This window comes from Callionymus lyra, chromosome 6, assembly GCF_982586985.1.
Source record: "Callionymus lyra chromosome 6, fCalLyr1.hap1.1, whole genome shotgun sequence".
Classification (NCBI taxonomy): Eukaryota; Metazoa; Chordata; class Actinopteri; order Syngnathiformes; family Callionymidae; genus Callionymus; species Callionymus lyra.
This window is the reverse complement of record NC_141823.1, coordinates 17,840,761-17,855,129: the sequence shown is the minus strand read 5'-3', so window position 1 is coordinate 17,855,129 and position 14,369 is coordinate 17,840,761. Positions and strand designations below refer to the sequence as shown.

The 14,369-nt window shown below is 38.0% G+C and overlaps 1 protein-coding gene and 1 long non-coding RNA gene across 3 annotated transcripts in view; one reads left to right on the top strand and one right to left on the bottom strand.

Moving 5' to 3' along the window:
* The window catches only part of LOC148076600 (uncharacterized), a 201,489-nt gene that overhangs the window by 144,065 nt on the left and 43,055 nt on the right, over nt 1-14,369 (bottom strand). The window lies entirely within an intron of this gene.
* Nucleotides 1-14,369, top strand: part of LOC148076603 (ephrin type-A receptor 6-like) — a 54,148-nt gene that overhangs the window by 21,536 nt on the left and 18,243 nt on the right. For both annotated transcript variants that reach the window (XM_087794007.1, XM_087794006.1), the window contains exons 7-8: nt 6,971-7,126; nt 8,452-8,793. In XM_087794007.1, the coding sequence (XP_087650133.1) occupies nt 6,971-7,126; nt 8,452-8,793 (498 nt within the window). The remainder of the gene's footprint in view (nt 1-6,970; nt 7,127-8,451; nt 8,794-14,369) is intronic.

Genomic DNA, 14,369 nt, shown 5'->3' with positions numbered 1-14,369 from the left:
GGACATGAGGAATTCTTCAGAAAAATACTATATTTTAGGCTTGTTTTGAGTGGATGATACTAGGTTGTCAGCCTAAATCTCTCATGTCCGACAGTCGAGCAGTATGGAGGTATTTGAATGTTTTTAAGTTTCTTTTGATAATAATTGAGGTTGAGTAGAAAATATATGAAAGTTGGATATTTGGTGAACTGTCACTTTAAGCATTGATAATAATCCTTACAATATTTTGTACTGTATGTTTACTGCAGTTGTTTAACTTGGTCATGTTTTTTTTCGCTTTCTTATGTAAAGCACAATGTGACTCTGAAGGGTTATATATACATTAATATACAACATATGACGACCCCAAAATAGATTTAGACATTTCAAGTCATTACATTATTAACAGGTTATGTTTTATATTACAGTCAATTCCCGAGTGTTGAACATTTTTGAATTTTTTTTCATTGTCAAATATTTGTGAATGAAGTATGAACAAGCTGCCATTTTATTATAAGGAACACATTGACAATTACAAAGACACTTGAAATTTGTATTTATTTATAATATATATTTATAAAGTATAAATATATTAATACTTCTAGATTATTGTTTTATTCCCAGAAATTAATGATTAAACGTTGATCATTTTTGACGTTTTCATTGTCAAATACTTGTGACTTAAGTATGACACAAAGACTCATCTTTGAGTAATAAGGATGCCAATAATACTAGTATATTTGTGCTTTCTTCCTTTAAATGAGACAGACATCAATAATAATAATAATAATAATAAATTATCTTATGGTACTTGCACCTAATAAGTTTTTTTTTTTTTTTAGAGAAGCTAGTTATCGTCAAAGGTAATCAATAATTACTTTTTTAATATCCTGTTAAAATGTTATTAAGGTGTTTTTCAGAGTGAACTTCTGATGCACTATTAACCCTGTTGTTATCTCAGGGTTAAGGTGACTTGGAGGCCGAAAACTAATGTGTTTGTGGTATCCCTTGTGTTGTTTCTGAGTCAATGTGAACAACCTCGCTTCCATAAATACATGTGCAGGCCATCGGCTACCTAGGGGTAGAATATAGTCACGAATAACAAGGTGTGAGTACTTTATATTTACTTTATATTTAATTAATTTGCTGTTAGTACACATCAATGAGTATCTTATTAATAGTTCATATGTTTTCAAGTGTTGCTGAGATTAGCATTATAATCTGTATTTTTATCTATTTAGATTTGCTCTCTATGATTATTTAATCCTCCCATTCAATGTTTAAATCTGCATTACATCAGAAATCATTGAATTCTGCATTAAATGGGTTTTTTTCTGTGGTACACTTTGACGCTGAAAAGGGAATTTGGGGATATTGAAGTGTCAATTTTCAGATGCAATCATCAGTGGCGAAGGTGAGTAATCCATAGTTCCGGCGCATTGTCGGCGCTCCGGTGGCGAAGCGGTGCATGCAGGGGGTTGAACACATTGCAAGTAGTTGCATGAAGTTTAGGCGTGAACTTGCAGTGACTTCTGCTTTCTCCTCGTTTTCATTTTGGAACACTGCTTCAAAGGCTTGTGTGATCAAAGCTGTCTGAGAGGCAGCATGGGGAAAGAGCAAAAAAAAAAAAAAAAAAAATCTGAGATAGAGAGAGAGAGAGAGAGAGTTGAAGGGAGAACCCCAGCAAAGCCAAATATGAGCACAGCTTCACTCCGACACGTCCGTCTCTCCCTCCCAGCAAACAAAGACATCAGCACTTATCAAACCCTGCTTCTAGCCCAATAGCATTCCGCCAGACTGTTTTGACATCTTCATCGAATGCTTTATTATTTCATTCCTTTCATTCGGCGCGTCAGCCACAGGAGGATCACTCCGAGATGATTTTTATCTTGACCTAGATAAGGCAACATCAGAGCACTAATACTATTTGTTCCACATCCTCTCATTACGCCATCATTTTCAAAAGGAGACAGTAAGCTGCGGGGGAACTAATAGAGATGTCTATTGGAATTTGAATGGAGTCAGAACAAAGATACAAGCGGGATCAAACAGACGCTAGTCGGCTATATAACCGGAGTCAGCGAACGCTTAACGTCGTCAACACGCAGTTCTGTGCGAACAACAGAAATCTTTCTGACTCATCAAGAGTCTAACACGCCCATCAAAACCTCTCCACGCCGGCGTTCCTACTACGGCCGACGTGGACACTCGGAGGAATCGATGACCGCACTCGAGCCACACGGAGCTTCTTCCCTGCGTGTTTACGCCGACCTTTGACGCAGCTCAACGCCGGCATCAATCATTCTCTGTGAACCTCGGATCTGCATTTCAAAGCTCAGGGCAAACGTGGGCTCGAGCTCCCATCTGTTTCTGACAACATAAAGCCAAAGAAGACTTCTCGTCCTCAAACAGCGGAGAAGATCCTGACAGACAGGTCACCTCTCCCGCCTACGTGAAGGTGATACGGCCGAGACCATACTTCGACTGCACCTGATATGATCTGAAGAGTATTTACACCTGAAGTGTTGGCTTCTTAGGGATTATATCTCCAAGAATCTCAGCAGCGTAACATCACTGTTCACTTAACATCTTTCTTTCGTTTCTTTTCTATTCCAAAACTCGAGTACTAATACTTATGATGGATCAGTTCTGACCTACACAGTAGTAACCAATCTGTAGTGAGGGTCTGATGAAGCTTCATGAAACAGTGTCATTATTTTCAGAGTCCACTAGATGGCAGTCTCTGAACTATTTTCCTTTGTTCTTAAACAACCGTTCTAATGAAACATCATTTTTAAACTGATGGCGCCACCTACTGACCTCTAAACAACACGACACTGTTTCATGAAGCTTCATCTGACCATCACTACCAATCTGTAAGTCAACACACGTTGGATTTTCCTTTAAGACAATATTTTTCTTTGTTGGAAACATTCAACAGATAAAGTCATATCAGTGATTCTCAGCATGAACGCTCACTCTGCATTGGATCTTGCCCCAAAAATCATTCTGACAGAAAAATAACAACCATAAAGTGTATTTCTAAGGAAAAATGTGTGTGTTATCCAAATATTATACAATTTTCTTTGGCACCAGTATCTGATAAAACTTACGCAACACATATCCCAAGTCAGGAATTTACAAAGGGATTGAGCCTAAGTATAGCAAATCGGATAAATAATGACATGGTTTAAAAAAGAAAAAAATACGAGATATAACTTTTTTTTAAATTGATTGAGAAGGGAAGGGAGGGGTCTTATAGAACAAGCCACACAAGAACAGACTGTACTGAAGATATATATAGTATAAGAGTCATTATAATATAATGCGTCATTCATTCCGGTCAAGTCTATGTCTTGACACAAGATGATTCATCTTTGACACGTTAATCTGAGATATGACACAAACACAATGTTTTCAAGGTTGTCTTTACTTAATATAATATTCAAGACGTCCTAAAACAAGTTCCTATATATCAACGAAATGTTACACTTTAATTGATTGTTTTTTTAGATTAAGTGTGATGAGATATTTTGACAGTAATCTTATTCAGAATTCCATTGACGTTATTCCATTATATCAGGAAAAGGTGTGAGTAGTCATGCAGAAAGTAGAAAAATAAAGTAGATATTTGACAAAAATATTGGAAAAAAAAGATGGTAAACAGTAACTGTTATTAATGCTGGCATTAACCAAACACATGTAATCGTAAACTGTGTTGATACATGTGATGTAAGCATCTGATTTGAAAAGAAGAAAACAGACTCCTCTCCCTCACTCAAGCTTAATGTAAAATGAAAACTAACGTCTAAAGAAATATCAACGATCAGCGGAGATTTTAAAGTCTTGCAACACGATTGCATCGCCCACAAATAAGGACGACCTCCGTGATGAAGCCCGAGAACATCGACTGAGATAATTAAGTGATTGTGAATCTGGCTATTTTCAAACTTTGTTGTATTTTTCATAGAAATACTTGTGGAATAATTGCTTTCTGAAGGTGATCTCTGCGGTTCAGAGCAGATAGCAGGGAGCAGCTGCAAATTTAAATGAATCAGTGTGTTTGTTGCCTTTGGCAGCAGCTCAGCAAAGACTGAAAGTAATATTCAAGTGAACAGGGAGCGCAAAATAAAAAAAAAAATTGGAAGCCGGGTGACAAATGACTAGCCTCGTTAGAAAAGGAGCTTGTGCTTCATTCGATAGAAGATTGTCTTCAGGTCAATCTGAGGGCACTTTGTACAAGTTTTTATTTTTATGTTGGCTATGGAAATTGTTATGTTTGAACTGTTTTTGTTCTGTAAAGTATTTAGAACAGGGATGTACTTTTACAAATGAATAAAAATCATAATAAAAACCAACAGCATAGTAAAGTCACCTGCAGAAGTGAGATACAGTAGATAACGTGTTGTTGTTTTTAAAACAACTAGAATTGAACACTGAAATAAAAGAAGGAATGCACTTTAAAAAAGCAGAGTAGTCTCTAGACAACAACAACAACATGTTTAAACTTTTTTAGGCTTTAAAAAATTGGAAGAACAATATTCTTGTACCGTAACTAGTGCAGTAGCGATACAATCGAATCGAATCTTATCTCACAACATGTTTTGATACAATATATTCCGCTCAGGATTTGATTCGATAATTTACAGTATATTCAGCTCACGATACGATATATTTCAGTACACTTGCATCATTCACGGAACTATTTTAGGGAACACTGGATTCGAAAAGACTTCTGAAACAACTGGGATAATTCATGATTTCATTGTTCCTTTAGCTGCTGAGGACGTACTAACTGCTTCCATCTAGAGGTTGAGGTTTAATTGCACACAAAAATGAGCAAACGCTGTAATGCTAATTTTGTAAAAAAAAAAAAAAAATACATATTTTTTACTCACACTTAATTGAAATAATAATAAACCATAAAATACATTTTAAAAAAAAATTAAAAAAGATTTTAAAGCCCAAAAAATAAATACATTAAAAATAAAAAAGGGTATTTATTTTATTTTATTAAATTAAAAATGAACACAGTGTTGTTGAATATCTTAATTATTAATATATACATGTTTACATTTTCTTCTCACACCCCTAATCTTAAGTATTCCGTGACTGCCTTTGTGCTGCTCTCTCCGTGAATATGTTGAATATTAAAAAAAAAAAACTATAGCTTTTGACCTTTTTCTTGAATAACATTATGACATAACTATGCTAATATTTAAGCCAAAAGAAGAATAAAGGGCTGACACTTTCACCCTTTTGCCATTCATACAGCCATTTCATATTTCACTCCTTCCTTTTTTTTTTCATGTCTGTCTCAAATCAAATCCACCTTGACCCCTTTCCTCCTGAATCGCCTGCGTCCTCCAAGTGGCTGCTTTTCCAAATCACAGCCAGTAGCCGTCGTGTTTGCAGGCTGATGTCTTTAGTTGTCAGAGCTGGAGAGCAACATGACTGTAGGCGACGACTGTCGTGGTGCTGGAATAGAAATGAGCAAGGTATTTTCTGTCCCGGGTCTCCCAAGCATACTAATGATTTGAAACCGTGGCGGGGGATTTCAACATGTACCCGCTACTCTGGATGACTTGGGGGGGAGAAAGCAGCTTCTGAGCTTCATACTGGTCACGGTTAACACTGCATGTAAAACTCGAAATCAAATTGTTTTCTTTATAATGATTCATCTTTGACTCGTCCGCAGAGGTGAACAGAGATTTCTTACAAAATGCAGCAGCTTTATTCTGAGCCTCTCCCTGATGCTGGACCTCCTCAGGATTACTTAAACCTTGTGTTATCTCTGGGTCAAGGTGACCCGTTGGCCCGCAAACAAATATGTTTGATGTATCTCTTGCGTTGCATCGAGGTCAAGGAGGTCATACATCTTTAGTTAGAGACAACCCAAGGGATACCACAAACACATTTGTTTCCGGGCCACCGGGTCACCTTGACCCAGAAACCGCACAAGGGTTAAAGAAAAGGTCAGGCAACCATTTACAGCAGAGAACCACCAACCTTACTTTACACCACAGCCAAGTATCATGTAGGCATTATTTTCATGAACTGCCTTCTGATAAAAAATGTAAAAAAGTATGACTTTAAATGAAAAACCATAACGCTGACTCAGCAGGAACCATGAACCGGTTTCTATGCAAAAGGACAGTCACATTTAGAGTTTATTTCTTATTCGCTACAGAATTATTAACCCTTACCGCAAAGAAAGACCACTCAGACAGTAATAATTTGTACAACAAAAATGATTAATTAATCTTTCATTTAGTATCAAATGCCTCACAAACTGGTACCTCTGCTACAGTGGAATCGTATCCATGACACTTTGACTTTGATCCGGAGACCAGAAACGTCTGACTCTACTTGTCAATCAAAATGTTGATTAACTTGTTTTGTCTCGCAGATAAGGCAGCATTAATGAAGCACATGAACAGTTAAAATATATCACAGTGTATATTATATTTACAGTCGATTTATAGACTGGAAAGTCCAAAGTGAGGCAACACAACAAATACATATATCATCTAAAAGAAAGACATGCTACACTATGTTTTAAACACAGTTAAACCCAAACATATAAGGCTGGATTTAGTATGATGTTCTTGTTTTTTTTTGTTTTTTTTTAACATAATGATATAATAATACATTTTATTTTGGGGCGAAAACACTGGCCCCAAAAAGGACAGCGTACAAGACAAGGACGAAAAAACTATATATTAGCCTACATTTGTTTTATAAAGTTATATAAATATAGAATAGAATGGTGAAAAAAAACCCTGATATAGAGTGAACAATTGCTTTTACTTAAGTATCAAGATGTTTTTTTTTTAACATTTCATTCATTGAATTGATTGTTAAGCAGTTTTTATACCAGCTTGACTCACTGTGAAAGGTTTTGTGTGTTTTACTTTTCTTCCCCCATATTCTGTAAGTCTTTTATATGTCGATGACGAACTAAAGACTTTCCTTTTCTCTACGGCCACAGCTTGCAGGCCCGGCTCCTTCAAGGCTTACGCTGGAAACACCAAATGCTCCAAGTGCCCTCCTCTGAGCTCCAGCCACGACCAGGCCGCCACCATCTGTCACTGTGACAAAGGCTTTTATCGAGCCATCAAAGATCCTTCCTCGACAGCTTGTACAAGTTAGTGGAGTTTACTCATCAACCAAACAGAAATCTGCAGGAATAATCATACTTTCTATTACTGTGTATCCTGATTTGCATGATCTCCTGCCCGCCTTTTCTCTCCATCTGTTGTTTTGTTTCCTGTTTCAACAACAGGATACTTTATAAATCACTTCCTTTATTCATCTGCATATATTTGCCACATGCACAAGAGGAAAAGCAACACATGATATCGACGACATTGAGTGACGTGCGATGAGATAAATATCTTTCAGGGCCTCGGATTTAAATCACTTGCAGGAGAAGATTTAGTGGTCCAGGTTTTCTTAAAAAGTCAACCTCCAACGCAGCATCCCACGCTCAGATGCCGATTAAAATGTGTTCACTTGCAGCTGAAGGGCTCGGAGTCGACCCCTGGCTGATCATACACATGCGGTATTGGCCGGTTCTGACGCTTAAATATGCACCACAATCATAAAAGTATCCACGGTTATGAAACAGTTCTTTCATAACAGTTCCAAATATGTATCAGCAACACATTTGGATTTAAATTAAGTAAGTAAGTAAGTAATATTTATTTATATAGCGCTTTTCCAGACCAGGGTCACAAAGCGCTTAAACAATCAAAACAATACTCAAAAAAGTATATACTTTAAAGATCAAGATAATACTGAGAACAACACAGGAGTTCCAGAAAATCAAGGAAAAGCCTGAACAAATAGAAACGTCTTAAGATGTTTCTTAAAGGAGTCAGTAGATCCATCAAGCGCAAAGAGAGAGGAAGATTGTTCCAAAGCTTAGGAGCAAAAGCCTGAAAAGATTTCTCTTCTCTGGTCCTGAGCCGTGTGCGAGGAACCATCAGAAGATTCTGATCCACAGACCTCAGAGTCCGAGCTGGGGTGTAAGGCTGGATCAGATCAGTGATGTAAGGAGGAGCCTGACCATGAATAGCTCTGAAAGTAAGAACCAGAATTTTAAAGTTGATCCTGAAAGAAACTGGAAGCCAGTGAAGAGTTTTAAGGATCGGAGAAATGTGAGTTCTTCTACTAGAGCGGGTTAGAATTCTCGCTGCAGAGTTCTGAATCAACTGCAGGCGAGACAGATCCTTCTTGTTAAGACATGAAAACAAACTGTTACAATAGTCCAGACGAGAAGAAACAAACGCATGGATTACAAGCTCCAGATCATGTTCCGACAACATTTTCCTAAGTTTAGAGATTTTTCTCAGTTGAAGGAAACAGTTTCTGGTCAGTTTTCTAATTAAATTAATTAAATCTTTTTATTTCCATTTCTTCTCCTCCAAGAGTGAGATGTCATCACTAACCTTGTCTTTCTCCCCTCAGGGCCCCCGTCTCCACCCAGGAACCTGGTGTCCCTGGTCAACGACACGGCTCTCTTCCTGCAGTGGATGCCCCCGAGCGACACGGGAGGCAGGAAGGACGTGACTTACAATGTGCTCTGTCAGCGATGCGATGGCGACGGCGTTCTGAGACAGTGCGATCCTTGCGAGCCGGACCTGCGCTTCATCCCGCGGCCGCTCGGCCTCGCCGGGACTTCGGTGGCCGTGCTGGATTTCGCGATGCACGTCAACTACACCTTTCACGTGGAGGCCGTGAACGGCGTGTCGGGTCTCGGAGTCGCTGCTCGCTCGCTGGCAAACGTCACCGTCTACACGCACCAGGCTGGTGAGTTTTCTTAAGACCATATCAATGTGTCTAAACAGTCGGATTAGAAGTTGACAATCTTTTATAATACATGTGACATTTCCTCCACCTTTATATGATTATTCAGATATTTTATTTGGGCTCTGCTACTGTGTTATGGGATGTGTATTCATGATTTACAGGACTGCTATTTATCAGGCTGTTAGTGGACAGATGGCTTCGGTTTGAAAAGTGTTTCTGTGTGAGAAATATGGAGCAGTTTTAACATTTGGTCTTTGTTTTCCATTCCCTTTTATGTAAATCAATGCAATGGATTTTTACTAAACTTTGCTTGCTAGAAAAAGTGCTTGTCAAAAATAAAAAACACAGATTTGTTTCGTGATATCAACATCCATTGGATTTATTGGTTGACGTTAAATGACAATTGACTTAATTGTATTATTTTGAGTTTATTATTAAAGCAACATGAAATGACTTTGCGGTCCAGATTTGAGCTCAGTGGCCTTTGGTTCGCAGTTCATGATTGAATTATGACTTGAAGCTTCTCTTGAACCAGTGGCTTCTTTTCATAACGTGACTTTTTTATCAATTCATATTTTACTCACTACCTGTTTGGCATCGTCATTAAGGCTAGTGAGTGACTAACACTATCACTATCACTAACCCTGACCCTAACCCTTACCCTTACCCTAACCCTAACCCTAACCCTAACCCTAACCCTAACCCTAACCCTAACCCTAACCCTAACCCTAACCCTAACACTAACCCTCACCCTAACCCTAACACTAACCTTAAATCCATCCCTAACCCTAACACTAACTCTAACACTAACACTAACACTAACACTAACACTAACACTAACACTAACACTAACACTAACACTAACACTAACACTAACACTAACCATATACCTCACCCTCACCCTCACCCTCACCCTCACCCTCACCCTCACCCTCACCCTCACCCTCACCCTCACCCTAACCCTCACCCTAACCCTCACCCTCACCTTAAATCCATCCCTAACCCTAACCCTAACCCTAACCCTAACCCTAACCCTAACCCTAACCCTAACCCTATACCTATACCTAACCCTAACCCTAACCCTAACCCTAACCTTAAATCCATCCCTAACACTAACACTAACACTAACACTAACACTAACACTAACACTAACCCTAACACTTAAATCCATCCCTAACCCTAACCCTAACAGGGTAATAACCTTAAATCCATACCTAAACCTAACACTAACACTGACACTAACACTAACACTAACACTAACACTAACACTAACACTAACACTAACACTAACACTAACACTAAAAATCTAAATCACTTATGATTTGACATTAATAGCTATGCCATTGTATTCTTAAAATTAGTGTTTTAGGCTTTCTAGTTTTAGGGAAATGGTCATTTGATGTTCTTGAATTCTGGTTTTAAATACGGAATTGACATGTATTTATAATGAACTGATTTGTTAATAAAAAGTCAAACGAGTGATGAGTGAAGACATTTAAAGTAATGGTTGTCGAGAGAGGCCAAGGAAAGAATGTCAGGCTGAGGTGATAAAAGCGTAAATTATAAACTCCAAAGAACAAACAATCGCTCAACCTCATAGCAGGAGACCTTGGTAAAAAGTGTAATGTGTTCAGGGTATGATTTGAATGCATTTCATGACTTATTTGTTTATGGAAATCCGAGTTACTCACCAATAGATGCAGTAAGGAGGAGGCAAGGGAGAGGGTAGGGGATGGTTCAGGAGGAAAGCAGGCAACATTTCAGGTCGGCGTGAGTCCCTGAGGAATGAAGTGCAATAAGGGAATGGCAGGTGAACAATTGCAAAGATGAAATGCTGAAAATAGTGTCCAAGATGACCTGCAATGTTGCCAACACAAAGAGGCAAAAATATGAAGTGCTCAGTGTCAGCTGGTTTTCTAGCTAGCATGGAACAACACAATGAAGATACACATTTAATTCCATTACATTTTAAGATAAGCATAAATTCTCTACAATTTAATTCAATTAGTTAAAATATGTGTTTTAACGACAACGTTGTCGACAAAGTAGTCGTTCCGTCCTTCAACAGGCTCAGAGCCGGTGACGCTGTATTTCATATTTTCTGGTCGGAGTTTGTGTTAGAGTTAGTCTTAAGCCCGAAGTTCCCAACACAGACACCCAAAGGGGATTTTGGCATCAGAAGCGAATCGGAGATCCGCCAGTGAAGGGGTGTGACAAAGCATATGTAATACATCATAAATAATGAACGCCTGCTGAGCGCTCGGTTGAAGAAATGCCGCATATGAAGATCTATCAATCGTCTGAAACATATGGAAAATATAGAAGTGATGCTGCTTCACATCACTTTCAGTAAATGAACGTCTCTCCGCCGTCGATTTGTTAATAACAAGGATGGTTTCTGGCCCCATATAGTCATATTATAAATGAGTTTTCTTTAAGCCACATTTCTTTTTCTAAGGTATGGAAAGAAAAATCTAAGTAAATCATCAAATAATCGTCGCTTCTTCAGCTATAATGTCTCCATTGTGCTTCTCTGATGTGTGATAACGTTGTATAAAAACAACACTTTAACAGGTTATGAAACACATAATGTCTATTTATATTCCATGTCTTTATGTAAGTTTCACGTTGTGTGCTTATCTATGGCCGTTAATGTGTTTCTCGATGATAATGGTTGACTTGCTTTGCCGAAATCAGAAGGAATTCTCTATTAAATCCTGCTGGAGTCAAGATTAATAAATTAATTTAAACTAATATTCGTTTTCGGACACATATATTACAATTGAAGTGGACAATAAATTAACTTTTTTTTTTTTTTTAATATTTCCTTCATTGAACTATCATTGTAGATGATCTGTGTGCTTAGTTGATTAAATGTTACCTGACATTGTATTGAACTGCGACACATTTTGAATAAATTGTACATTTTATCTTTAAATCCCAGACCAAATTAATATAAATGGTCAATCAGGAATCCCCAATATAAGGCCCGCAGGCATCAGGAAACCCTCAGGGAATGTGAAAGGGCACTTTCCTATACATTTGCTATCTTATAAAATATAATCTATTATTAAAATAAATATAATTTAAAAAGCAGGGTACAAGGTTGCACAGGGGTTAGCTCAGTCGCCTCACAGCAAAAAGGTTGCTGGTCCGATTCCATGCCGAGCCAACCTTTCTCTGTGGAGTTTGTTTGTTCTCCCCGTGTTGCTTGGGTTTACTCCAGGCACTCCGGTTTCCTCCCACAGTCCAAAAACATACAGAGTTTGATTGAGAACTTCGAAAAATTGTCCAAGGTATGAGTGTGTGTGTGAATGGTTGTCTGTCTTTGTGTGCCCTGTGAGAGACTGGCATACTGTCTCTCGCCCTATGATACTGGGATTGGGGTACAGTCTCCCCGCGACCCCCGGTAAGGGATAGAAGCTTCTATCAAACTGTTATTGCTCAGTGTTCCAAAAATGTTGGTCTTTATTTCTATTTAACAGCAACAACAGCATATTTAACTCAATATAATGTAGAGGTACTGTTTGTTTATAATGAGAACCACATGTGTAAATACTGAAGGGTTGCTATACAATTATTATTACGAACACTGCAGTGGCAGAGAGACAATTAGAGATGTAACGCCGGTAAATCTGCAGTCACTTCCGTCAACTCCTCACAGTCTCGTTCTTCATTCAGCTGAAAAAATTCAATCCATTTTCCTCTTAATATGACCTTTCATATGCAGGAACTTCTGCGCTGACAAGAATTATGAACCAATTTAGCCGACCCTGAGGTCAACCAACTAACGGTCCTGAAGGTTATATTGTCATGGGCTCCGATGACGGAAGCAAAAGTTCAAGTGGAGAATGGACCTTATGTTCTCATGCCAGGAATATTGATAGAATAATAGATAGTAAGGAATAAAAAAAGAAGAGAAGCCGGAGAGCTAATTAATAAGTAATAGTGTGGTATATGCAGTGTCGGCAAGATGGATGGATTTAGTGAGGAAACCAGACCTGAGAGATTCATAAATCCATAATACTGAATAAACGAGGAATTCATTGTCTCAATTTGGAAATCAGATCACTTGCGTAGTGGTCAAATATTTGAAATTGTAGTTGTTAAATCTAATTTAGAAAGACTTAGATAGAAATCAAAATCTTGATTAACTGCACTGACCCATTCTTCACAGTCAATAGTTCTTCAGTTACGTTTCAACGTCAACTTGCAGTTTATACACTGACCTTTATAAACACTCAAAGTAAAGCCTAGACAGTTTCTAAAAATCAGTTCATAAAGGGAAAAAATGTAGGTTTAAGAATGTTGTTTCTGGCAACCCTGAGTGTCATAGAAGTGTAACTGGAACGCCATAAAATCTCCAATGCGCCATTGCCAAATACAGCATATATTTGTTCCACATAAATGCTTGTTTACTCTCCTATTTTCTTCCTGTCAATTAAAAAAAAGGTCTTAATATGAAAAAAAACAACTGTCTCTGACTCGCTACGGTGAAGTAGTTTGGTGGTCACATGACACTGGACGGGTCGTCGTCAAGACAAGAACAAAAGCATTGTAGTCTTATCCCAGCTCATTTTCTTGGTGACTCACTTTCTTTTTGTTCCATTCAAGTATGAAAATAGAAGTGAGGCTGACAGGCTGAACTGGTGAAATAAGACGTCAGGGTAAAGTGTGTCTCTAAACCACCATGCTGAGGCTCATGGAAGGAAGTCAGGATGCAAAATCATCCGGGCTAGAGGAAGAGATGCAGCCTGTGGGCATGTTTGTGTGTGCTTGTGCTGGATTAACTTGTCAACCTGTCACTGTTGCTCCGCAGACACACACACACACACACACACACACACACACACACACACACACACACACACACACACACACACACACACACACACACACACACACACACACACACACACACACACACACACACACACACACACACACACACACACACACACACACACCCACACACACACACACACACACACACACAGCTAGAAGTGAATATAAACAAACATGTATGACATTCAGTTCCAGCCTCATATAGATATCCATGCTGTCTAGTCTTTATTGTGTTGTCTTGACGCTGCAGACGAAACCTTTCTGCCGCTTGTCTTAGGTCTTGTTTAATCTTTGAGTTGATGTTTGTTGTATGTCTTTTCATGTTTTACAATCATGATATAATTATATGTTTGTTGGCAGCAAAAGTATATTTTCAGGACTATTTCAGAACAGGATTGAACAGTAATTGGTTGACTTATAGATGATTAGATGTTGATGTTGTTCTGTTGGTTTTGACCATTTTATCATTTTGTTTAGCAGCTCTTTAGAATAAGAACATGATGTAGAAGTATTTCTTGCCCTTCGAAATAAATAGAAAAAAATCAATATATATATACATTTTCTTTATTTTTCTTTATGGCACTCTTCGACATATATGATTAATGTAATGGTCCAACATTTATTTATGATTTATATTGACAACATATTAAAATAAACATAATAAAATGTAACTATTATTGTGAAATATTAAACAAAGAAATTACCATTTCACCTCAGCTTTATAACATAAT